The following is a 24,035-nucleotide window of genomic DNA, read 5'->3' as shown; positions in this document are numbered from 1 at the left end:
ACATACTAACGTAAACCGTTGGAACAACATATGATATATATATATTGCATAAATAAGCATGTAGATGGTTCGGTCTGTCAACCAAGAAGAAAACCCAGGACCAAGGCACAATTTCGAAGACCGACTCATAAGTTTGAATCTAGTTTAAATTCCAGAAAGGCGGTCTCTTTAGTTATTAATAAACCTACGTTCGTACTTTATTTGAATATATTTTCTAATTAGTTTATCATGGTCACAAATTGTCATTCAATATATTTCCTAATTGAGTTTATAATGGTCACAAATTGTCAACTTATTCTCGCGTCTTTTTATGCTGGATACGACTTTTTCTTTGCTGGGCTGGACATGGAAATGCCTAGTTGTTAACTTGTTATTATATTTAGGGTTTACAATTTGGAGACACCAAGGAAGCATCTACATTTTACCATAAAAATACTAAGAATGCAAACAAAGAAGGTTCTAATTATTGTAGACTGAGAGTTAGCACTCTTTTTTATATTTGTTTCGATGAAACTACAGACGGATTTAGGAAGCTAAAACATATACCCCCAAATGAATAAAGAACTTAACTTTTTACCAAAAAAAAAAAAGAACTTAAACTGAGTTTTAAGTTTTGAACGCATGCATTTTAATAATTCATACATTCAACCTAATAAACTTGAATATGAAGCTAGCTTTATTCATTTCATTTAGAAAAGGTTACTTCCTATAATTCAATACGTTTTGGTTTTGTTTCGTTATGCCAAACTCAATTTATTATCGGTGTGCAATTGCAACTCGAAGATGATTCTGAACATTATCTATGTTTCTTTGTTTTGTTTTTCCATACCAGCCAAATGTATATGTAAATCCACAGTTAGTTCAAAGAAACCGTGGGCGCGTTTTGGAAGCAAGTTTATATAGATATTGCGGGTCACACGCTCTCTATTGTGGTGGGGGTTGATGATTTTACGCGAGACAGGTGTTGTTGGATCTTTGTTTTGGTCGAAAAAGAAAATACCAAATAGCCAAATTTGCTTTGTTTTTGGTTTACTAAACATAAACATACAAATCAAAATCCCTCAAATGTAATTATTAAAATCTTATTTTATCAATCTGGAATTAGAGCCATTACATCAAGCAATAAATTGCGAGGAGATAAATATAGAAAAAAAATGAAAAAAACTATCAGCTTCAAGAAAAGGTTGTCTTTGTGGGACTCCTTGGGCCAAATGAAAATGAAAACTTGCACCTTGCGATTAGAGAGGACAATGGTAGTTACGTAATTTCCTTCATATTTTTTCTAAAGGGTAGTTTCGTAAATTGAAAGCTGACCTTTTCTGGAATCCGTCTACGTGGCGGCCACTGCAAGTGCCCACAAAAACACTCTGATGAATCATCTCAATCTCAGCCGTTGGATCAGAATCCGATTCTTTTCCGAGACGGCAATAACCAGGCAAGTTGATAAACAAAGAAAAAAAAGATATCCCAAACCCAATCTCTTCTTAACCATGGTTAAGTCAGTTAACCCGATAAACCAAATTTCTCAAAAGGTCACGAACTTTCTCAATAATTACAGAAACGCCATTCATCCTCTTTCAGCTATAAATTCGCATTCTGATACTCGCTAGGTTTGCCGAACCAACTGTCCTCCGGGAACCCCTAAAGAGAAAAAAAGCCTAAAAAAATCCTCATCTCTCGCCGCCTTCTTCTTCTTCAAGAAATCTCTTTCCTCTTTCAATTTGAAATTCCCAAAAAAAAAAATTAAAATGGTGTTTAATTCTTCTAAAGCCAGATCAAGCGGGCCGGTGCTACGCTCTGTATCACCGTCCGGTCGTTTCTACGGCGGCGTATCATCTCCGTCGTCATCAGGTTTCGCTTCCTCAACGAGCTCGAGCTTCTCGTCTACATCCTTTTTCAGCAACAGCCGTCAGCAGCATCATCCCCACCACAGATCCGCGTCTCCCACCCGCGTTAACCTCTTCACATCAACGCCGGTGAATCAGTCGTTCCGTTACTCGATCGATAACAGATCCGTTTCCCCCAATCAATCCGTCGCCGTTTCGAAGCCGAATAAGATCCCCGATTCGAGGAGGAGGTGTATGTGTTCGCCGACGACTCATCCCGGATCCTTCCGGTGCAGCTTGCATAAGAACGTGGCGAATCCGCACGGTCAAGGCTCGGCGGCGACGTATTCGACTAACGGTTTGAACATGCGTAGATCGGCGATGACGAATTCGCTGGTGAGGATCGGTGGCGTTGAAGGTGAGTGGGTGAGAAGAGCGTTGACGACGCTGATAAGGCCGTCGTCGCATCAGCTCAAGAGGCGATCTGCTTATCAGCCGAGGCCTAGCAGGCTATCGGCTATGTCGAAGGCGGATGGTGTTTGATCTGGTTATCAGGTTTGTTCTTGTTTCTGAATCATCCACAGTTTCTGGATAGATCCGGCGAAGAAGTCTGGATCTGAAGCGAGTTGGATCTGCGCGGATGGGCCGGGTCAAACCGGACGGAGATATGTAAAAAACGGAGACTGAAACGACACCGTCTTTTAAGACTTGTTATGTTGGGTGAAGATGAGATTGTACCTTAGTACTCATATGATTATCGAAGCAGATAATGTTTCCGTAACCAGAAAATATCTTAGAACAAATTAAAAAAAAAAAATCGAACAGCAGTGTTGAATTGCGTAATTAAAACTGGATATGGAACAAGGGACTTGATATGTTTTTTGGAATCCCGTTTGAGATTTGCGTTGTTTGCCTTCACCGTTATCTGTTCCGTCAACGTTCTCTACTGCCGTAGACCCGTTCCGTTTGCCGTTAACCGTCGTCGTGTGGCTCGTTACGTGTTACGTTATGATTCCCAGGTATGTTGTTCGTCGTGTGTGAGGTACGTATCGTTTATTCTTTTTTTTTCATTTGGTTAATTCCGTTTTTTTTTTTCCTTTTGAACGGTTGATCTGTTTTGTTGTTGTTGTGTTAACGTGTTTTTCAGGTTTTGTACGAAGGGGGAGAAAGAACATGACTTAGGCTAACCGTTACATTCAACACTAGTTTTTGTGGACTTTGAACATAAGAAGAAACTGGACTGTAAGAAAAAATCAACATTTTGACCTTGGTACATTTATGTGGGACAATAAGAAGCTCGAGAGAACAAAGAAAATTAGTATCGCATTTTGTGAATCATAGACCTAAGTTTTCGAAAGGAGATTCTTGAAACCACTAAGGCGGGTTAACATGGCACTAGAAAAACTATTCGAAGAAATCAATGTACAAATCTGAAATTCATATACAGCTCAGGTTATTATGGAAAACAGCACACAACATGAATTAAATTTAAGAAAAATAACTAGAATTAGAATATTAAGATATCAGCAAAAAGAAAAGAAAAAAAATGTAAAAATAGTGGCAGAGACGTCTTATATCTGGAGGGGGTATTTTAAGCATCGGTCAATCCATAAATCACCCTGATTAAGATTATAAATACTGTACTTGCTTAGCTTTGATTTGTTTGATCAAATCAATATTATTTTTCCATATCTCTCAAGTACGATGAGTGAGCTTCTTCTTCTTATCTTTTCACCACGGTAGATGAGGCCTTTCGCTTCAACAAGGGTTGTGAATCAGACACGTGAACTGAAAAGCTACATCATATTCTTGTCGATTTTTTTTAATATATTTAGTTTTGGTCTTTGGAACGGATTTGAAATCTGGAACCTATGCAATAGATATCGTTGTGTATAAGCACTGTGTTTAGACGAAATTGCCGATATTTATTTTAATATAATGAGACAACATATTAACATAAACTAATAAAAATGAATAGTTTAGGATTATAATAACAATGCAACCAATTCCTTATCAACATGAGAGTTGTATTCAAAGATAAGATCCAACCGACCTCCTAACAAAAGCAACAGTAGGTGGCTGATCATGTAGACTGGACCATTATCTTGTATTATGGACCTATATGCCAACATAATTTAGATGCGCCAAGGCTAAAGAGATGCAGTTACAGTACACGGGTCGCGGACGAAGAAACCGCGGTAGAGGAAATCTTGGACGCAGAAGCGGCTAAATGTATTTTATCCTACCACTTGTCTTAAGTGATTCAAAACTGATGTTTTCGATTGTTTATGGGTTTGTTATTATTCACTTGTTTCGTAAAAGCTTGTTGGACTTTATGATTTCGATCGTTTCCTGTAACTGTTTTAATAATAATAATATTAAAAAAAAAAATTAGATGCGCCATTATTTTCTTCCCAACGTATACATCATCCGTGGGTCTCTCTCTCCCTTTTACTTTGGCCTTTCTATCACAAGTTTTAACGTTGAGAGAGAAAGAGAGAACACATAATTCTTAAGAGGTCTTTGAAACATCAAATCATATTTTCATTGTTTTTTACTCCGAAAAGAACCAATATTTTGGTTGATTCTTTTCAGAAATTTTGCTTTATTAAAATAGTTAAGAAAATTAATAGTACATGATGTGGAATGGATGCTATCAGTTTCTAATCCACTAGATAACAGCTCAGCACAAACTAAGCAAACCACTACTTGTCTACTCACTTGTCCTAATAAAATGTACAGATTAATACTTCCTTCCGTTTCATAAAAAATGTCACACAAATTAAGAAATTGATTGAAATACATTAAAGTTCATATTAATTACACATATTCAACCAATAATATTTGAGATAAATAAAATTATTTATAAAATCAATGCATTTATAATTAATTTTAAGCTGAAAGTTGCATTGAAATTCTAAAATAACACTTTTTTTGTAACAAGAAAAAAAAAATGCTAAAGTGACATTTAATATGAAACAGAGAGAATATTTATTTTTATGTAGTATACGACATAAATTAGATGTACATATAAAAGTTATAGAGAAATTTTCTAGGATAGTCATTTTTAAGTTTTTGTCACAAAACTAGCATTCAATGAAGAAAATGACCAAAATAAATTTTATTAAAGAGTAAAAATGTATTTGGGGCAAAGATACACAGTTCTTAGGAGCACATTTAGAGTCAAAAATTTTGTTGCTCGTAAATTTTAATGTTAAGAATTAGAAGCACATAGTTGTAAACATGTTTTTTTGGTTGAATAAAATTTTACATTCATTCGAAAAAATGTATTTTTACCCTAAGATTAACTAATCTAGAATTAGGGTTTAGAATTAAGGGGTAGGGTTCTGGGGATAGGGTTTCAAATTTTAAAAAATAAAAATTTAAAATTTAAAAATTTAAAATAAAAATGGACTATTTTAGTCATTTTCTTTTTTGGACGCTATTTTTGTGACAAAAACTTTTTAAAAAAGCTATCTGAGAGAATTGTCCAAAATTATATTTCTTTGGTGACAGTTTTAGCACCTAAGAACATGTTTATCCGGGGTCTTTAGTGAGGTTCTTAGTGCGTGGACCCCTACAAAATCCTTAAGGATCGGTTACAAAAACTAATAATTAAGAACCGATTTAGTGAGTTTTTTACACTGTTTGCGGGCCCCACTGACTCGTGGCGGCCCACAATTAGTTTGCTTTTTAATTTTTTTTTTTTAAACAAAAAAAACCTAAGAGTTTCTTAGGGATAAATATGCTCTAAACGCCCTTAATAAGTACTGTCTTAGCTGAAAAATATTTGAACTGATGGGCTTGTCCAACCAATGATATAGCTTGCCCTGCAATAGATTATCGTGTTAATTGCTATCAGATTTTTGTTAACGTTCAACTATCCGAGTTTAAATTTGATATAATGGGTGTCCATACCCAAGGTAAAATAAAGGATAAAAGCAACCGAGTAATAGATATGATCGGATAATGTCGTTGATAATGATGTCAGGCGATAAGTTTTTGCTATTTACATACATTCATGTACTTTTTATTTGTCCAAACGAAAAACAAAGCAAAAACAAAATCTATTAGGTTTAGTGACGGAAAATAGGCGTTGGGATGTGAAAGGAGCCATGACCCCATGATGACCCACAAACCACAAGAGTTCAATGACACCACATGTGATGTCTGGTGAGGCCACAAAGAGATAAGGTTTATTGATTTTATTATGGTTGGGTTTGGCCATTTTCACCACCAAGAGTCAAATCCTTTGAACGTAACGTTTTTTCATGTTTTGGAGGCATTACTTTTAAGGTTTTATCCTTAGAAGTTATAAGTTACAACTCTTGCGTATGTATGACCTGCGTACAAATATTTATGATCAGGTTTAAACATTTCAATCACCTATTTTTAATCGATATATCATGTTGTTGACAATTCTATGTGACTATGTCATCCCCTATATATTAATCCTAGAGCATTACAACATGTTTTCGTAGCTACGTGTCATAACGATAATGATTCTTAGAATTGTTAGAAAAATAAATTGGTCCATATAAATCTATACTATGCTTTTTATTAAACTAACTATCAAATTAATTAATAGTGTAGAAAAGAATATTTTTTTCTTTTCTTAAATAAAAGCTACGGAATTACCTAATATAGTTAACATATATATGACAATTAATGATTATGAATAATACATATTTGATAAAAATATTTCTTACCTCTCTCTTTTTTGTTTAATTTATACTATTAAAAGAAATTAAACAATCACATTAATCATGTAATAAAAACAATTATATTTTTTTCTTATATGTTATATTTAAAAATTTTAAAAACGACTATTAATTACTAAAAATGGTAAAAATCTCACATTAAAAAATTTGTGATCAATGGTTTAACTTTTTTTTTGTTCAAGCAAGATACAAATGATCATATATCATAGGGTGGACGTTCGGATACACGTTCGGGTTTGTATCAGATATTTCAGTATAAAGGTATAGAACCCGTTCAGGTATTTCTACACTTCGAGTCGGGTTCGGATATTTTATGTTCGAGTTCGGATATTTTGGGCCGGGTTCGGATATTTAAATTTTGAAGAAAAAATAAATATATAATTCATTGTTTAAATTTTTTATATTTAAATTATATTTTAACTTAATTGTTTTTTAATTTTTAAAAGATTAAACTATTAATAGGTTTGGAGATAAAACTTTAAAAATAGAAAAACACTAATTTAGTTGTTGTTTTGAAATTTTAGATGCAACTTTTGTTAATGCAATAAACAAGAATTTGATATGTATTTTAAGTGAGTAGCAAATGATTTTGTCTATAATTATATGTATATTATCTAATTTTGAGCAATAAGAATCATTAATATAAATATTATGAATAAAATGAGAGAAATAAACTAGAAATATAGAGTTAAGTATACTTATGTTTGGTTATCTTCAGATATCTATTCGGGCTCGGATATTACCCGTTCGAATTCAGATATTGTCCGAACTGGTGAAATAAGTAATTTGTTTTGTTGTTATAATTGGATGATTTTTAGACCGAGCTGGTGAATATATACTCGACAAACATTTATATTTTGAGTCTGCACTTATATTCTATAACAACTTGATATATTAGATTTGAACACTAACCTGTTAATATAGTTTGCCGTTGATTTTTTTTTCAAATTTTGATTCTTAGATATGTATATGGTGTGAAACTAATTTTTACAGATTTCTATTTTTTTTAATTGACACTTATGTAATTCACTAAATCCATAAAAAGAAGTTAAAAAAAAGAAACTTAACTCGTATCAATGAAGTAAATAGGAGAACGAAAACACAATTCTATAGAGGTAGAAAATAAAATCACTTATGGAGAGTCAATAGTAAACAAATCGAGAGCAGAAAACCTAATCTCATTTCATCATTATACAATCGATGTTGCCTATTTGGTTTTGGTGATTTGTGTCAGCCGCAAAACTTAATTTCTTTTTATGCATATGAAGTCTTAAAAATAATTAAAATGAGATGTAATACGTTAACTCTTCAACAACGATGATATATTTAAGAGACAAATATTTTTATTCATCATTTTATAATCGATAAAGATTGTAGTGTTGCATCGTGTTAAAATCATTTCATAAAAAAATATTATAAGAACTCACCCATCCGCGCGGGTTATCATCTAAGTGCATCTTATAATAAAATAAAACTTGACATCTTTTTATTTGATAGTTAATTAACTTAAAACAGTTTTGGACCTTTTGGTTTATTAAGAAGTTCACGATCAAAACATTTGTTTAAATCAACACGTAACATTTTTGGATTTATTTATTTTTTAATAAAGTGAAAAGCTTATTGGGTATGTGTGTTGTGGAAACTCCAACGGATCACGGTAGTGAAAAGCCCATCTATAAAAAGATGTATCAGGAGAAAATTGTTGGACATTGGGCTTTTAAATTAACACGTATTTACAAGGAGCACTAATCTTAATCGAAATCAAAATTATAAATCCTCACCCTAACATCTTTATCTAATAAAAAAATAAAACAAAATCCTAACCTAATGTTATTTAAATAAAGCATCCCAGTGGGTTATAAATACAAATCAGGTTGATGGGAAAGACATACCAGACGAAAAACAATCAATAAAGCATTAGATCCCTAGTTTGTTGTTGATCATGGAACCCGGACTGATCGTCCTCATCGTCTCCATCAGCGTTATATGCTCTATATTAGTTATAGGTATGATATACGACTGCATAACGATCACGAAGAGTCGTCGAGTAGGTCGTGGATCTCATGGGAGTGGACAGGAAGTGCAATATGACGACGAGCTTGGTCTCGCTCATCAACCAAAACCCACCCAATGATTGAATATTATATTTCACTTTTGTTATTAGGGTTTCTCATCTTGAGTTTGTTTTGTTTCATTAGTTTTTTTTCCTTCTCATTGTGTGTTATTATTTTACTTAATTGAGAGATTATCGTTCTACTTAAAGAAAACATGTGCTTTTCTGTGCTTTCCCCCAACACATGAATAAAGATTGAACTATGAAGGAATGCATCTTAAATTTGCATTGTTCTAGTATTATTTTTTGGACTATTGTTTCAAATCCAAAGTAAATAGGTGGTTTAAAAATAGAAGTGTGACAGCTTATGTGATACCTGAAAAAGCGCAGACGTAAAAGTACTTAACAGGAGACGCACACTTTTTGCTTTTAAACTTTATACACCGAGTACGCAACGCAGTACTTAACTGAAAAAAAAACTCTTAAAACTTATATACATTACTCCCTCTCTTTCATTATAAGTGTCGTTTTAAATTTCGGCACACGGATTAAAAAACAATTAATTTTGTACATTTTCTATAAAAAAACATTATTACCTATACACATAAACATATTCAACCAATAAAAAACTAAATTTTGCATAAAATTAATAAATTTTGCATTGAAAATCGAAAACGACACTTATTTTGTAACGAAAAAAATTATCTAAAACAACACTTAATATGAAACGGAGGGAGTATTTCTTTTTCTTCAACGAAATAGTTAACCCTTAGTTATTAGTATGGAAATTGCATTCATTAACCAAACAAAAAAACTATAATTCACTAACTAATCAAAATAACATCTTCTCTTCCTATATATATATATTTTTTTTTCCGTCAATATGTTTTTAATATTAAAGGATACGGGCCAAACCCAAGAAAATTACAATAAAAGCCCAGAATAAAAACCCAAACTCGATAACCAATTGGGTCCATAACCCTCCGGCACAACTTGAGAAACCCTAATCTCATAACCGGATAGAGCCGCCTCGAATGTCCAGCTTTTTCAATGCGAGGACACGTGTTGCCATCCTCGACGACGAGGGGGCACGTGTCACACGGGCGTCTCATCTCCACCACTTCTCATCCTCGCCGGAGATCAGCCTTCAGATCTCTCGACCAAAAGGAGCTCCGCAGCTCCACCAAACCTCACCGCAAACATCTTTGGGCCTCTAAAACCGGAGAGAATCGATCGCCATGGCGAGATCTCCTCCACCACCGTTCACCGCAACCACCCAAAGAAAATATCACATGCAACATAACCGTTTCCACCGGAGAACTCCACTCTCCTCCGACGAGAGCATAAACAACAACCTAAAATTAAAGCGATGAGATAAAATTAAACTAAAAGGACCAAACCCTAAAGGACTAGGGGACGAGATTCGGCGACGCGAAGCTGTGATAGCCTTCACCCCCGGGGACTAGAGCCGACGACGGCGGAACTAAGGAAGCTTCCCCGCCACGACGCGCCGACTTCTCTTCCTATCTTTCTATCCTCTTTCTACAAAACTAATTTATTTATTTTCTTTCTTTGGCTATAAGTTATTTCGCAAATAAGCCTTTTTTTAGTATACAAAAAAACAGTTAACCCTAGCTGCACTCTCTTGAGTTATATTGGGTTACAGATCAAAGGCAAAAGCCCAACAGAAAAAAGAATTAGATACCTAAGACGACTACTAATTAGGAATTAGCAACCCTAAACGCCAAACACAAAAAAAGGAAGACGCGGCCCAGAAACAAAAGGCCCTAATTGTTTTTTTTTTTTAATTAATTTTAAAATCGAAGAGTATAAATGAAGGTAAAAAATAAAACTTTCTCCCTTTTTCCAGATACATCTCCCAATCACTCCCTCCCGCTTCTCACTCATGCGTAGGGAAACTCGAAGCTTCCACTTCCAAAAAAAACTGATCTCTCTGACTCTCTCGATATCCTCTGTAACTCCATCTCCCATCTCTCTCTTCCTACGATCGCTTGATCCATCTCCCTTTCCTCGTAACCTGCATTCATATTTTCGAAATCAAAGTGTAATTGATTCTGATCGGACGAAGTATATTCTGCAGGACCGGCTCTAGTTTTTCCATTTCTCGTTCAGATCGCGGAGAATGGTGGGAAACGACTGGGTGAACAGCTACCTGGAGGCGATCCTCGCCGCGGAGCCGGGGATCGGCGATTCCAAATACAGCGACTCCAAATCCTCGCTGCTTCTAAGAGAGCGTGGCCATTTCAGTCCCACTCGTTATTTCGTCGAGGAGGTCATCACTGGATTCGATGAGACTGATCTCCACCGCTCTTGGATTCAGGTATACACTTACACTACACTCTCGTCTCATCCCTCTCTTTTGATTTTTTTTTTTACTTTTATCGTTGGATTGGTTCTGCACAGGCTGCTGCAACTAGAAGTCCGCAGGAGAGGAACACGAGGCTTGAGAATCTCTGCTGGAGGATTTGGAATCTCGCTCGCCAGAAGAAGCAGGTTGATCATGATAGTTGTTTCAATCTTTTTGATTATTTGTTTCTGTGAATTGTGTTAAAGAGTAATCTGAGATACTGTTAGAAGAATCGTTATTGTGTTTACTCTTTCTTGATTTTTTTTTTTTGTCCTTAGTCAACATTTGTTGTGTGATTCACTTAGGTTGCAGGGAAGTATGCTAAGCGTACTGCTAAACGTCATCTCTTGCGAGAGAGAGCACGCTTGGAGGCTACTGCTGATATGTCAGAGGACTTATCCGAAGGAGAGAAAGCTGACGTGCCTGGTGAGATTCTTACTCCTACTGATAGCAGCAAAGGGAGAATGTCTCGGATCAGCTCTGTTGATGTGTTTGAGAGCTGGTTTGCTCAACCCAAAGAAAAGAAGCTCTACATCGTCTTAATAAGGTATATATATATGTTACTTGATTGAAATTTTCAACACATTAGAAGCTAATGGTGGTTTTATTTGGAGCTCTTCTTGCAGTCTTCACGGTTTGATACGAGGTGAAAACATGGAGCTTGGTCGAGATTCTGATACCGGTGGACAGGTTGGCTTTCTGCAATGTTTATTTCATTCAACTTGTATTTTTTTTTTTTTTCACACAGCGTTTAACGTTTTACTGGCAAACAGGTGAAGTATGTTGTGGAACTTGCAAGGGCTTTGGGATCAATGCCGGGAGTCTACCGGGTTGATTTGCTGACCCGTCAGGTATCAGCACCGGACGTTGACTGGAGCTATGCCGAACCTTCTGAGATGCTTAATCCTCTGGACACAGACACAGATCAGGAGCATGGAGAGAGTAGTGGAGCTTATATAATCCGTATTCCATTCGGTCCAAAAGATAAATATGTAGAGAAAGAGCTCCTCTGGCCTCACATCCCTGAGTTTGTTGACAGGGCGCTTAGCCATGTCATGCAGATGTCCAAAGCTCTTAGTGAGCATATCGGTGGTGGGAAACCGGTTTGGCCTGTTGCTATTCACGGGCACTATGCAGATGCAGGCGACTCCACCGCACTTCTCTCGGGGGCTCTAAATGTACCGATGGTTTTCACCGGACATTCTCTTGGTCGTGATAAGCTAGAGCAACTCCTGAAACAAGGCCGGCCGAAAGAAGAGATAAATTCTAACTACAAAATAATGAGGCGGATTGAGGCAGAGGAGCTGTGCCTTGATGCCTCTGAGATCATTATCACTAGCACAAGGCAAGAGATAGAAGAGCAGTGGCGTCTTTATGATGGTTTTGATCCAGTTTTGGAGCGGAAACTCAGGGCCAGGATGAAAAGGGGTGTGAGCTGTCATGGCAGGTTTATGCCTCGCATGGTGGTAAGTATCACCTCCATCCTGTCTTCTTAGTTACTCTCTGCTACAGGTGATTTCTGTTTCTGAACATTTCTTTGTGTTGATTGGTAGCTTTGTTGTCTTAATGTAGGTGATTCCTCCAGGAATGGAATTTCATCACATTGTACCACATGATGTGGATAACGATGGGGAAGGAGTAAGAGACGATGAGAATCCACAATCTCCTGATCCGCCAATTTGGTCTGAGGTTTGTAAAATCTTGGACCAATAAACACTTTTTGTTTCATCATGTCGTGACAGTGTTACCTGCAAGTTGTTTCAGTGCTACCTTTATATTTACTGTAAACTCTTCACTTGGGCAGATTATGCGTTTCTTTTCTAACCCCCGCAAGCCCATGATACTCGCTCTTGCTCGGCCAGACCCTAAGAAAAACTTGGTAACTCTAGTCAAAGCATTTGGAGAATGTCGTCCATTAAGGGAACTTGCTAACCTTGTAAGTCATCTTCTTTATCTTCTCTTTCGAAGAAATCTATGATCCGCTTTTAGTTTTCATGGGCAATGTTTCACTTTTGCACATTTTTTTTGTTTCTCTTTTAATTGCAGACTTTGATAATGGGAAACCGAGATGATATCGATGAATTGTCTAGCACCAATGCTTCGGTGCTCCTTTCAATTCTGAAACTGATCGACAAGTATGATCTTTATGGTCAAGTGGCAATGCCTAAGCATCACAAACAATCTGATGTGCCAGAGATTTACCGCTTAGGAGCCAAAACAAAAGTAAGGTTCTAGACTCATTTCAAATACAGTTCTTACCGATACTTTTCTCTTCATAGCTCATTTCTGTCCCAATTTATCCATCGTTGTGTCTTTTGACTCTTTAACTGATATAGTAATATGGGTTCTGAAAGTATAACTTTACTTCATAGTCCATTCAGCCAATAAAAATTTTCAACGTATAGGATGTTAGCTTGTATTTCTGCAGCTGTTACTCTAAAGCAGTTTGTTCATCCATCTTATCTCAAATCATTTTTCTCAGGGAGTTTTTATCAATCCAGCTGTGATTGAACCATTTGGACTGACTCTAATTGAGGTAACTGTCTTTGTTTTCTCTTAAGTGTTCTGTTCTCTGTCATTCTATCTTTTGACCAAGCGATGTGCCTAACAGGCAGGAGCTCATGGATTGCCCATTGTTGCAACAAAAAATGGAGGTCCTGTCGACATTAACCGGGTTTATATCTCCCCATATTACAGAATAACTTTACATTTGTGATCCTATACTTCCATGAAATAAACCTTCTGATAAAATGGTCTAATTAATTGACAGGTTCTTGACAATGGTCTTTTGGTTGACCCTCATGATCAGCAAGCTATAGCTGATGCTCTCCTGAAACTAGTTTCAGACAAAAATCTCTGGACAAGATGCAGACAGAACGGCCTAAAAAACATACACCTATTTTCTTGGCCAGAGCACTGCAAGACCTACCTGTCTCGAATAGCAGCGTGCAAGCAAAGACATCCTCAGTGGCAGAGCACTGATTTTGAAAACTCTGACCCTGATTCACCTAGTGATTCCCTCAGAGACATCAATGATATCTCTCTGAACCTAAAACTTTCCTTAGACGGAGAGAAAGGAGAAGGTAAGAGCACCAATTTAGATGCTGAAGAGAACTCTGGTGAAAGAAAATCGAAGCTAGAGAAAGCTGTTTCAACACTGGCGCCAAAGAGCACATCGACGGACAAGGTCTATGGAAGTGGCAAGATTCCGACACTTAAAAAACGGAAGTATATCTTTGTTATCTCCGTGGACTGTGACAAAGCCTCAGATCTTCTTGAAGTGGTTAAAACAGTTACTGATGTGGGCGGAAGAAACGGGTCTTCGATAGGATTCATCCTCTCAACTTCAATGAATATATCCGAGACTCATTCCACGATTCTTTCAGGAGGATTAAACCCTCAAGATTTTGACGCCGTGATCTGCAACAGTGGAAGTGAACTCTACTTCACATCATCTGCATCTGAAGACAAGAACAAACTACCTTATGCGCTAGAATCAGATTACCATTCACACATAGAGTACAGGTGGGGAGGAGAGAGCCTGAGAAAGACTTTGGTCCGTTGGATCAGTTCAGTACACGAGAAGAAGAAGGGGCAACATGATGGCGAGATTCTATCGGAAGATGAATCTTCCTCATCTAACTATTGCCTATCTTTCAAAGTCAAAGAGCCGACTTTGGTAAAATAAAACTCGATAATTATACAATATGTATTCCCTCAACTTTGAGTATTCCTAACGTGGTGGGTTGGCTACATATGATGCTCTTGGCAGGTACCTCCGGTAAAGGAGCTGAGAAAGTTGATGAGAGTTCAGGCTTTGCGTTGCAATGCAGTATACTGCAAAGGAGGAACTAAGCTGAACGTAATCCCCGTCCTTGCTTCACGATCTCAGGCCCTCAGGTATCTTCTGACTCTACTAGAAACATAGATGACTTCAAACGCTAATTTATGCATTGAAGTTTGCATTTCAAGATCTAGAACCTCTCTCATTCTGATCACCACACCAAAGAACTTACCTCTCTGGTTTCTTCAGGTATTTGCTGGTGAGGTGGGGAGTGGATTTATCGAAGATGGTGGTTTTTGTGGGAGACAGCGGAGACACGGACTACGAAGGGCTGGTTGGAGGAGTGCACAAGACAGTAATAGTCAAAGGTCTAGCTAGTGATGCAACCGCACGTGTGCTTCATGGCAACAGAAGCTACCCACTAGAGGACGTGACTCCAGTTAACAGTCCCAACATCACCGAAGCGGAACAATGTGACCGCGACTGCATTAAGGCTGCTCTTGAGAAGCTCGGCGTAAAAATCTGAGATATGAGGTTGCGTCCTTTGTATGATGATATGATGATAAAACATTAAAGGTACTCAAGTATTCTTCCTTTTTCCTTGACTAATAAAACAAGTACCGTATGTTTTTTTCTTTATAAAAACTCGAGGGATCATTGGAAATATAAGAGCCACTATATTGAGTTATTTCCACAATATATAGCAGCTTATACATTTAAATATTTATTATTTCTTCCGCTTCATTTAATTGTCCTTCTAGGTTTATGCACATAGATTAAGAAAACATATGATTTTGTATATTTCCAAAATAAAATCACACTTAGTTATACATCTAACCATATTTTAACCAATAGAAAAAATAAATTGGAGAATTTTATTAATAAATTTTGTATTGAAACTCTAAAACGATACTTATTTTAAAACAAATTTTTTTTCATACATTGACAGTTAAATCGAAACGGAAGGAATAGTAATTTGTATGAATACACCAATCCCCAATGATGTCTAAGGAGCTTTCGCTTTACGTAACTAATCTTGGGTAAAAAAAATCATATATCCTCTGTGCATCCCTCTGCCATGTGTGCTATTCATGAGAGCACATCTGCCGTTTAAAACAATTTATAGAAAAAACAGGATTTAGTGGGGAGAAAAACGGTGATGCGGGGAAAATAAAGATAAAACGTGCAATACACACAAGTCTTAAACTTTGTTGTTCCAAAACCAAAAAAAAAAAAATATATTTAAATGTTCTCATTATAAAGATCAGTACTTGGATAAAGATATAACTACATTAATTCTATGGAAACTTTCTACGAAATTTGTATTGTTTGGACTGTTTTCTACTTTTCTTTTAAAAGTTTTAGGGAAGGGTGTGTTGCTGAATGACTGAATTTTAAAAGTTTCAGATTAAAGTTTTAAATGGTAAACTGTGACGGTACAGACCTAATAGTAATCAAAATCTACACCGCACTTCAATTAATAGTAATCAAAATCTATATATAAATATATATTCATTTGGTTTTGCTAATATTAAAACCATACTGCAACAATTTTTAAGTTTGTACGAAGCTTTCAATAAATTACGTCCAAGTGACACTTTAGGTTCTTCAAATTTTTCTTAAAACTTTATATTAAATTCTTAAATAATAACATGTAGGATAAAACCACATTAAAAAGTTGAACAACACGTACAAGAAATTATGAAATGATATATAGAAATTAAATTCATTCCAATGTGAATTCTCTTAAGTTTCTCCCTAGATGGATAAAAGAGGGTAATAAATGCTAAGAAATCAAGTAGAAAATTATAAAAAGGTATAAAATAACACCTTATATATGTTTCTCTTTTATGCAGTCAATGTTAAGAGACCAATTAAAAAAAAGGGATAATAAGAACACATGAGATGAATCGTGTGGATTCATTCAAACGGTGCAAACTCGTATTATATAATTATAAAACACTTGTAAAAAAACTCCATTAACAACCAAAACCAAACTTCCTTCTCTCCGCGCCTATTCATCTCGTCACAAGGAGAGAGAGACTCACTCACTCACTCACTCTTCTTCTTCATCTCTCTCTCTTTCGATTTTCCCGGGAAAGGAAAATAATCGAACGCAGTATATGTCCTTCCTCTTTCGGAGAACAGAGAAGTAAAATGGATAAGCATCAGTACACGAGATTCTGTTTCCTATCGATCTGCGTCGGATCAATCGCACTCGTATTCGCGATCTCTCGCTGCTCGATCTCCTTCTTCGACTACTCTCTTCAGAAACTCGAGTTCTCTTTCCCGGAAAGCGAGCTGCGACGAAGCTTTTACAATGCGGGGGACGAAAACAGAGCCGTGGATTCTCGTGACGTCGTCTCTCAGCAGATCCTCTCCGTCAGATCGAGGAACGCCACTGTAAGCCTTCCTTCATCATCATCATCATGATCCGTTTTTTTTTGTTAAATTCGAATTATCGTTGCGGTCCGGTTTAGTCATGTGAATGTGTGTGTTTGAATCAGTTGCGGAGTAAACCGGAGAAGAAGAATAAGCTAAACCGGAGAAGAACGGTGGAAGTAGGACTAAGCAAGGCAAGAGCTTCTATACGAGAAGCAGCTTCTTCTAACCGTAACGCTACATTGTTCAGCGTTGATCTTCCCAACGCACAAGTCTACCGTAATCCCTCGGCTTTATCTCAGTAAGTTTATTATTATTACTATCTTTTTTTTTAAACTAAATTATTATTATTATATTTCATAAGTAAATATTTAAATTAGAGAAACTTTAGATTCAAGACAAAAGAAAAGGTCTTAAGCCTTCCAAAACTCTGAGTTAAAAACTTTGCTTTAACGATCATTTTTCTTGCTCACGGCTAATATTTTTTCTGGCTTTGGCGTAGTAATTATTAAAAATAACCCTTCTAAGTGACGCTAAGAGTCGATATGAGTGTGGACCAATGAAACTCAAAAATTCTAAATTTGGTTATTGTTTGTATCGAAAGAGTTCACACACCGCATAGACACCACTAGTTTTTGTATCATAGTCTCTGAAAAAGTATATACTAAAATTACTTATTATTTTCATGATGAAACCCACTCACTGATTCAAGAAACTCCTTTCACAAGCAAAATTCAATTCATTTTGAGAATATATATAGACTATATAGGATATGCTATACAAAACTTAGGCGGTGCAATTTAACTCTGCTACCGGATTAAGGTCTGTTATACGTCACTTTCTTTGCACATTTTGGCATTTTACCAATTGCGGCTCAGCAGCTATATTATTAGACTGCAGTTACAGTTTTATACTTATGTCATGACCTGCTTAATAATTGTATGGTGGTCCATAAACACTTTTAGTCAACACTTAGCTTTTTTTCAAAAAAAAAATTAACTTCAAATGCGCGTTCCAAGTGTCAGATAGCTGCAGCATGCAGTAGTATAGTAGTATCAAGGCAACAAAAACATTGATCTGTGAAAGATGCTGAATTTTAAAAAAAAAAAAAATTTAAACAGGAGTTACTTGGAGATGGAGAAGAGGTTTAAGGTGTATGTATACGAAGAAGGTGAGCCACCGTTAGTTCACGACGGACCTTGCAAGAGTGTATACGCGGTTGAAGGCAGATTCATTATGGAGATGGAGAAAAGTAGGACTAAGTTCCGTACATACGACCCTGACCAAGCCCATGTTTACTTCTTGCCCTTTAGTGTTACTTGGCTGGTCAGTTACTTGTACGAATATAACTTTGACGTTGAACCTCTCAGAACGTTTGCTTCTGACTACATCAGATTGATATCTAGTAAACACCCTTTCTGGAACCGAACCAGTGGAGCTGATCACTTCATGCTTGCGTGTCACGATTGGGTAATTTAACACTCTTATATATTCATGCTTGCGTGTCAAGACTGGTTGTTTTTTTTTAATCGTTGATCCTAATGCAGGGACCTCTCACTTCAAAAGCCAATGAAGATCTCTTCAACAAATCAATCCGAGTCATGTGCAACGCAAACTCATCAGAAGGGTTCAACCCCGCAAAAGACGCGACTCTCCCTGAGATCAAACTCTACGGTGGTGAAGTTCATCCCCAACTCCGCCTCTCTAAAACCCTAATGACTTCCCCAAGGCCACACCTCGCCTTCTTCGCAGGTGGAGTCCACGGTCCGGTCCGTCCCATTCTCTTAGACCACTGGAAACAACGTGACCCTGACATGCCCGTGTTCGAGTACCTTCCAAAACACTTGAACTACTACGACTTCATGAGAAGCTCAAAGTTCTGTTTCTGTCCCAGTGGCTACGAGGTAGCTAGCCCTAGACTCATCGAAGCCATCTACTCCGAGTGCATCCCCGTCATCCTCTCCGTTAACTTTGTCTTGCCCTTCAGTGATATCCTTCGCTGGGAGACTTTCTCTGTACAGGTCGACGTCTCAGAGATTCCGAGGCTGAAGGAGATTCTAACGTCCATCTCCGATGAGAAATACCAAAGTCTTAAACGTAACTTGAGGTACGTGAGGAGACATTTCGAGCTCAACGATCCACCTAAGAGGTACGATGCGTTTCACATGACGCTTCACTCCATTTGGCTACGTAGGCTTAACTTGAGGCTCACGTAAAGAGAGAACAGATACGTTAGCTCGTATAAAAAAAAACATTTTGTTAGCTTTCTTTTAACTCATGCTTCACAAGTGTAGTAGTACCATAACGTCTAGTATATATAACTGGAGAACATACATTTGGTGTTATTACTATAAACCAATGGTGAGTTTATTGCAAACTTTCTAATCTTTTATACCAAACTACTTGAACTATTAATCATTTGGTCGGGACGAAGTTGTGTGAAAGTCGCTCTATCTGCGACCTTAGGATCTCACCGAGCGAGAAACGGTGTACTTGTGGTTGCTGTTGAGGTGCAGCCAAGGCTAGCTGTTCACGTCTGTCTTCTGGTCTGTCTTCATTCTTAACCTCGAGGTGGATAGGTCTCATCTCTTTCTTCACTGACTCCACAAACTCCATATCGATCTTGTTCCCGGAAATGTCTCTGACGTAAAAAGCGTTGAGAGACTTCTGTCCCTGTGTCTCCACGTCTGCACGAACAACAGTCAAGCCGTTCTCACGTAGCACACGAGATATATCAGAGAGTAAGCCAACTCTGTTCTCTGCACATAGCTCCAACTTCACCCCCTGCATTACCCACACACACACCACACATACACACCACAACTTGTTTTACCATTCTTAACTAGAGAAGTCAAGAAGGTCTTTTCTCTTTTTACCTCGCAAACACGACGTTCTATAGCAGCTTCAAGGCATTTCATCACACGCTCCTTCTCTCCTTCAGTGTTCAGCGCACGTCCATCGACGTGTCTGATGAAGTACTCCTACAAGGTTTTCAAAAAACCAAGACATAATAAACATTCAAACCCATCTAGAGAGATGTTAAATGTTCTTTGTCCTAACCTGAAAAGCATCAGCACCATCAGACCGTAGAGCAGCGTGGAAGATAACGTACTGCATATCAATCAAAGTACATATCGTATCAAACATGAGTCTCCTCCGATCTTTAGACTTCACCGTCACTATCGAATACCCTCTATCTTCGCAACTCCCAATAGAAACACTCGTCGTCTTCCTCTCGCAGTACTCCACCTTAGACGAAAACAGCGACAGCGACGAAGCACCACAGAACGGCTCGTCGAAGTCTCTCACAGAGAGCATCAGCTGATGCAGCCGTCTCTCCACGTTGGAGTTCATACACCCTTTGCCTTGTCCAGCAAGAAACCTATCCGTCTCGTTCTCCTTGTGCCCCACGTGCGTCGAGTTGGAGGCGGGATCCGCTGTGGCGCGGATCACGGTGCTGAGGTGGTCCTCGATGGAAGCCAAGCGGCTGGGGTCGTCGATGGGGGCGTGAGTGCTGTCGTCGGAGACGTAGGCGATGCAGGCTAAGCGAGCGTTGTGGCTCCAAGCGTGAGCTTCTAAGACGTTGCAGTGTAAGTCGGCGAAAGCGGCGAATATCTCTGAGAAGAGGCCTGGTCTGTCTGTTCCTGTCATCTCTATCGCTGTGTGCTCACCATGATCAATCAATGGTGGTTCCAAAGGATTGTTGTTTGCGTTCTCATTGGCTTCACTGGCTTTTACAGAGTCTGACTCTCGCCTACTCGTGCCAATGGCCTACATTACAAAACCACTCAAATCATCAAAGACAATAATATAAGTTTAGTAGTGAAGATATATAAGTTTAGGACCGAACATGTTTGATGTGGTTGATGACGGTTTTATCAGTGAGTTTACTGCCGTGCTCGTCTTTAACATGGAAAACTGCAAAACGAAAGTAAGTTAATCTCTTATCAGACTAATCAAGATTACATAGAATGAGGAAATGAGGAAAACTGGATAGGTACCATCCATGAACCATCCGCCATCAGAAGAGATGTAACTCTTGGTGATGATAAGATTCATGTCTGTCAAGATCTGCACCACTTCTAGAAGAAGTCCTTGCTTGTTCTCACTATTCACCTATATTTCATTATTAAACCATTTCAGATCAATGTACCAATGGATCCAATATGTTGCATGTAACCTTGTGTGCGTACCTTCACAACGGTGCAATCTTGGATGCTGTCGTTGTCTATGTAGACCCTGCATCTGTAAAATTACACACACCAAAGAAGGAGACGGTGTTGAAAAATTGTTCTTTGTAGGATTTGGAACAGAAGGAAGAGAGCAAAGAGCTTACGGTGGACCGTAAATGCGTTCACCAAGATTGTCAAAATCAGGATCAAAGTAAGGCCAGCAAACTTTCTGCATTGTCTCTACCAAACAATCTGTGATTCCTGTATTATAATTAGGACAAGAGATGCAAGATGAAGAAGGAAGAGGTAACAGATTCTTTATATAACCCAGCAGATGCAGAGAGATGTGTGTATCCACCAGATATGATTTTGTATATAAGCGAAACCGTTTAGGCTAAAAGTGTAAAAGAAAAAGAAGAAGTTTGGTGTTTTAGACAGAGGAGGAAGAAGAGATGTCCACCTTCGAATACAAAGGATTTGACAAGATAGTCATTTTACTATGTTTAGGCTAAGGAGGGATTAGTATGTTATAACGTGTGGAAGAAGTTAGTTCTATTATAGATACATATGCAATGATGATAATGACAAAATCATTTCTCGATTCGGTTAAATATATATAGGGGTGGGAGTAGCAAAGAGTATAGGTCAAGAACTTGTCAAAGGTCAAATACAAGAAACGGTAAGAGACTTTAGTGAAAAAAAAAAAAACAAGGTGTTCCATGTTTTCTTGCTTCTTCTCCTCTCTTGTAATTTATCAACCGCCACATGTTTCCCTAAGTTTATGGAGCAATCAGAGCTGCAGAATCTCTGTTAATAATATACTAAAATCATTTTTCTAAATTTAGTAGAAGTGAGAGATCTTTAGCTCGATGTGAATAATCAAGAAGTCACACACACAAGAACGTGTGATCTCTTTACCCTTATCATTTGTACTATCTAATACTATGTAGTTAGCACTTCCACTGCATATATATATATATATATATACAAAATACTAACCTAAGAATGTCATATTAACATGAAATGTATTCATGATGAAACCAACAATCCAAATGGTTAATATACCCATCTCAAATAACTTCTCTAATCAAAAACTGAAAAACCATTACTTAGAAGAATCTGAACATGCCTTCAAATTATAACGTTGATGAACCACAGTATATCAGAGAAAACTGCAAAGAAAACAATGGGGGTGTGGGTGTCTATCATCTAATCTCTACTTAAAGCCAACAGCAAAAAGGACATCCATTACTTAAAAGAGGCCATGCACAGATACACAGCAGCCACTGACAGATAGTTCAGATCACATAACTGAAGAAGAATATAAGTGGAAGAGTATCCTTACTTGAAGCATAAAGGAAGCGTTGGTGTGAAGCAAGTGAAGGGCATAGCGATGTTTAAGTCCTGCGAGAATCTGCCATGAAAATTCACTTCAGTTTTTAGAGTAAAAGCAGCTTAAGGCAGAAAGTAGAAACATCAGTTCTTATACTTAAAAGGAGAAACCTTTATAGATCAGTCTCTTCCCCCAAGTCTTAAAGGAGAAACCTTTATATATCAGTAGTCTCTTTCCCACACAAAAGGCAAAAAGCCAGTGCTCGAATCAAATCGAAAAACAGAAGAAGCAAAGGCAGTGTGAACTTATTTATTACGTAGAATCAAACTCCGTTTCTTCTTCACACTTGAATTAATCTTTTGCCTTCTTTCAGGAGCTCTGGTTTGCTTTTCCGGTGAGGCGGTGACGCCGTGAATATTTAATTAAATAATGACGCCACCGATTAATTCTCACTCTAATGTTGGGCTTCACATTGTTCGGGCCCATTAGTAGCAGCTTTAGTGAAAACAAATAATACAATTTCAGGATTTAAATCGTTACAGTAAAGGAGCTCTTGAGAGAAATTAGGTTAAACAAATTGTTGTTAAGAATATTAAAATACTTAAAACGGTTCATAACATTTTATATACTGTAAACTGGGTCGATCTTTAGTTTGTTATACTTTTCGTGGACTTGTATAATTTCTTAGTGAGTTTATTCTTCTCCTGGTCTATTGTACTTTTTACTGGTATGTTCTTTTGAATAAAATATTATTTGAGTTTGGCGATGTGCAAGTCTTGTAACGGTGGATTCCATATATATATAAAGGTTGCATGATAACATGATAAGCTTTCTTCTTCAATACTATTTTAAGAGTTACATAAATATCTTGGGTTATTATTGATAACTCAGGATATCCGATGGTCGAGGCCCAATCGTTTAGTCTTCTGGAACATGTCCATTAGAGCATGTTTAATGAATGGTTCTTAGGATGAGGTTCTTAACGAAATATAAGAACCCGTTTCTTAATTTTTAACTAAAAAAAACTAAGAACCGGTTATTTAAGAACCGATTTTTAGTTTTTTTTAGTTAAAAATTAAGAAATAGGTTCTTATATTCCGTTAAGAACTTCACCTGAAGAACTCCCCCATTAAACATGCTCTTAGCGGCAGATAGATTTGATTGTTCGCAATGAAAATTAGATAATTATGTCGCTTGACCACCCAAACGGTAAAGTTGAATCCTGTAAGTTTCAAATCCAGAATGTTTAACACTTTTCCAAGTCCGCCGTGCATGTTTGATTAATATCTTGTGTTTTTCTTTGCAGTCATCACAATACTAGCAAGACCAAATTATTACAATAACATCTAATGTATCTCTGAAGATATGATACACGTAACAGATGACGAGATATATT

The 24,035-nt window shown here is 37.2% G+C and overlaps 4 protein-coding genes across 9 annotated transcripts; 3 read left to right on the top strand and 1 right to left on the bottom strand.

The window, feature by feature from the left end:
- The first annotated feature begins 1,603 nt into the window (after nt 1-1,603).
- Nucleotides 1,604-3,243, top strand: LOC106306288 (putative protein TPRXL). Its single transcript, XM_013742850.1, has one exon. It carries the CDS (start codon nt 1,749-1,751, stop codon nt 2,367-2,369), a length of 621 nt encoding a protein of 206 aa, XP_013598304.1. The 5' UTR covers nt 1,604-1,748; the 3' UTR covers nt 2,370-3,243.
- Nucleotides 3,244-10,480: 7,237 nt separating this feature from the next.
- On the top strand, nt 10,481-15,449 carry LOC106307062 (probable sucrose-phosphate synthase 2). 4 transcript variants are annotated; one of them, XM_013743913.1, is made up of 14 exons: nt 10,481-10,575; nt 10,734-10,941; nt 11,025-11,114; nt 11,274-11,515; nt 11,595-11,658; nt 11,742-12,434; nt 12,541-12,657; nt 12,773-12,904; nt 13,015-13,191; nt 13,451-13,504; nt 13,580-13,642; nt 13,739-14,647; nt 14,741-14,868; nt 15,002-15,278. In XM_013743913.1, the coding sequence occupies exons 2-14, from the start codon at nt 10,744-10,746 to the stop codon at nt 15,276-15,278; spliced, it is 3,144 nt and encodes a 1,047-aa protein (XP_013599367.1). In that variant the 5' UTR covers nt 10,481-10,575; nt 10,734-10,743. The 4 variants fall into 4 exon arrangements, with proteins under 4 accessions (XP_013599367.1, XP_013599365.1, XP_013599366.1 ...); XM_013743911.1 differs by having other exon boundaries at nt 10,702-10,941; XM_013743912.1 differs by having other exon boundaries at nt 10,481-10,665.
- Nucleotides 15,450-16,613: 1,164 nt separating this feature from the next.
- Nucleotides 16,614-19,503, top strand: LOC106301603 (probable glycosyltransferase At5g25310). The gene is made up of 4 exons (XM_013738051.1): nt 16,614-17,155; nt 17,260-17,435; nt 18,256-18,604; nt 18,682-19,503. The coding sequence occupies exons 1-4, from the start codon at nt 16,910-16,912 to the stop codon at nt 19,348-19,350; spliced, it is 1,440 nt and encodes a 479-aa protein (XP_013593505.1). The 5' UTR covers nt 16,614-16,909; the 3' UTR covers nt 19,351-19,503.
- On the bottom strand, nt 19,426-23,035 carry LOC106301602 (ACT domain-containing protein ACR2). Of its 3 annotated transcripts, none has more exons than XM_013738047.1 (9): nt 22,810-23,035; nt 22,652-22,720; nt 21,471-21,567; nt 21,328-21,379; nt 21,136-21,250; nt 20,985-21,052; nt 20,195-20,905; nt 20,011-20,115; nt 19,426-19,918 (listed from the first exon to the last, which is right to left on the bottom strand). In XM_013738047.1, exons 3-9 carry the CDS (start codon nt 21,539-21,541, stop codon nt 19,550-19,552), a joined length of 1,491 nt encoding a protein of 496 aa, XP_013593501.1. In that variant the 5' UTR covers nt 21,542-21,567; nt 22,652-22,720; nt 22,810-23,035; the 3' UTR covers nt 19,426-19,549. The 3 variants fall into 3 exon arrangements, with proteins under 3 accessions (XP_013593501.1, XP_013593502.1, XP_013593504.1); XM_013738048.1 differs by having other exon boundaries at nt 19,550-19,918; nt 21,471-22,113; XM_013738050.1 differs by having other exon boundaries at nt 19,550-19,918; nt 21,471-21,558.
- Nucleotides 23,036-24,035: the final 1,000 nt, after the last annotated feature.

This window comes from Brassica oleracea, chromosome C7 (assembly GCF_000695525.1).
Source record: "Brassica oleracea var. oleracea cultivar TO1000 chromosome C7, BOL, whole genome shotgun sequence".
Taxonomy (NCBI): Eukaryota; Viridiplantae; Streptophyta; class Magnoliopsida; order Brassicales; family Brassicaceae; genus Brassica; species Brassica oleracea.
This window is presented reverse-complemented; position numbering and strand designations above follow the sequence as displayed.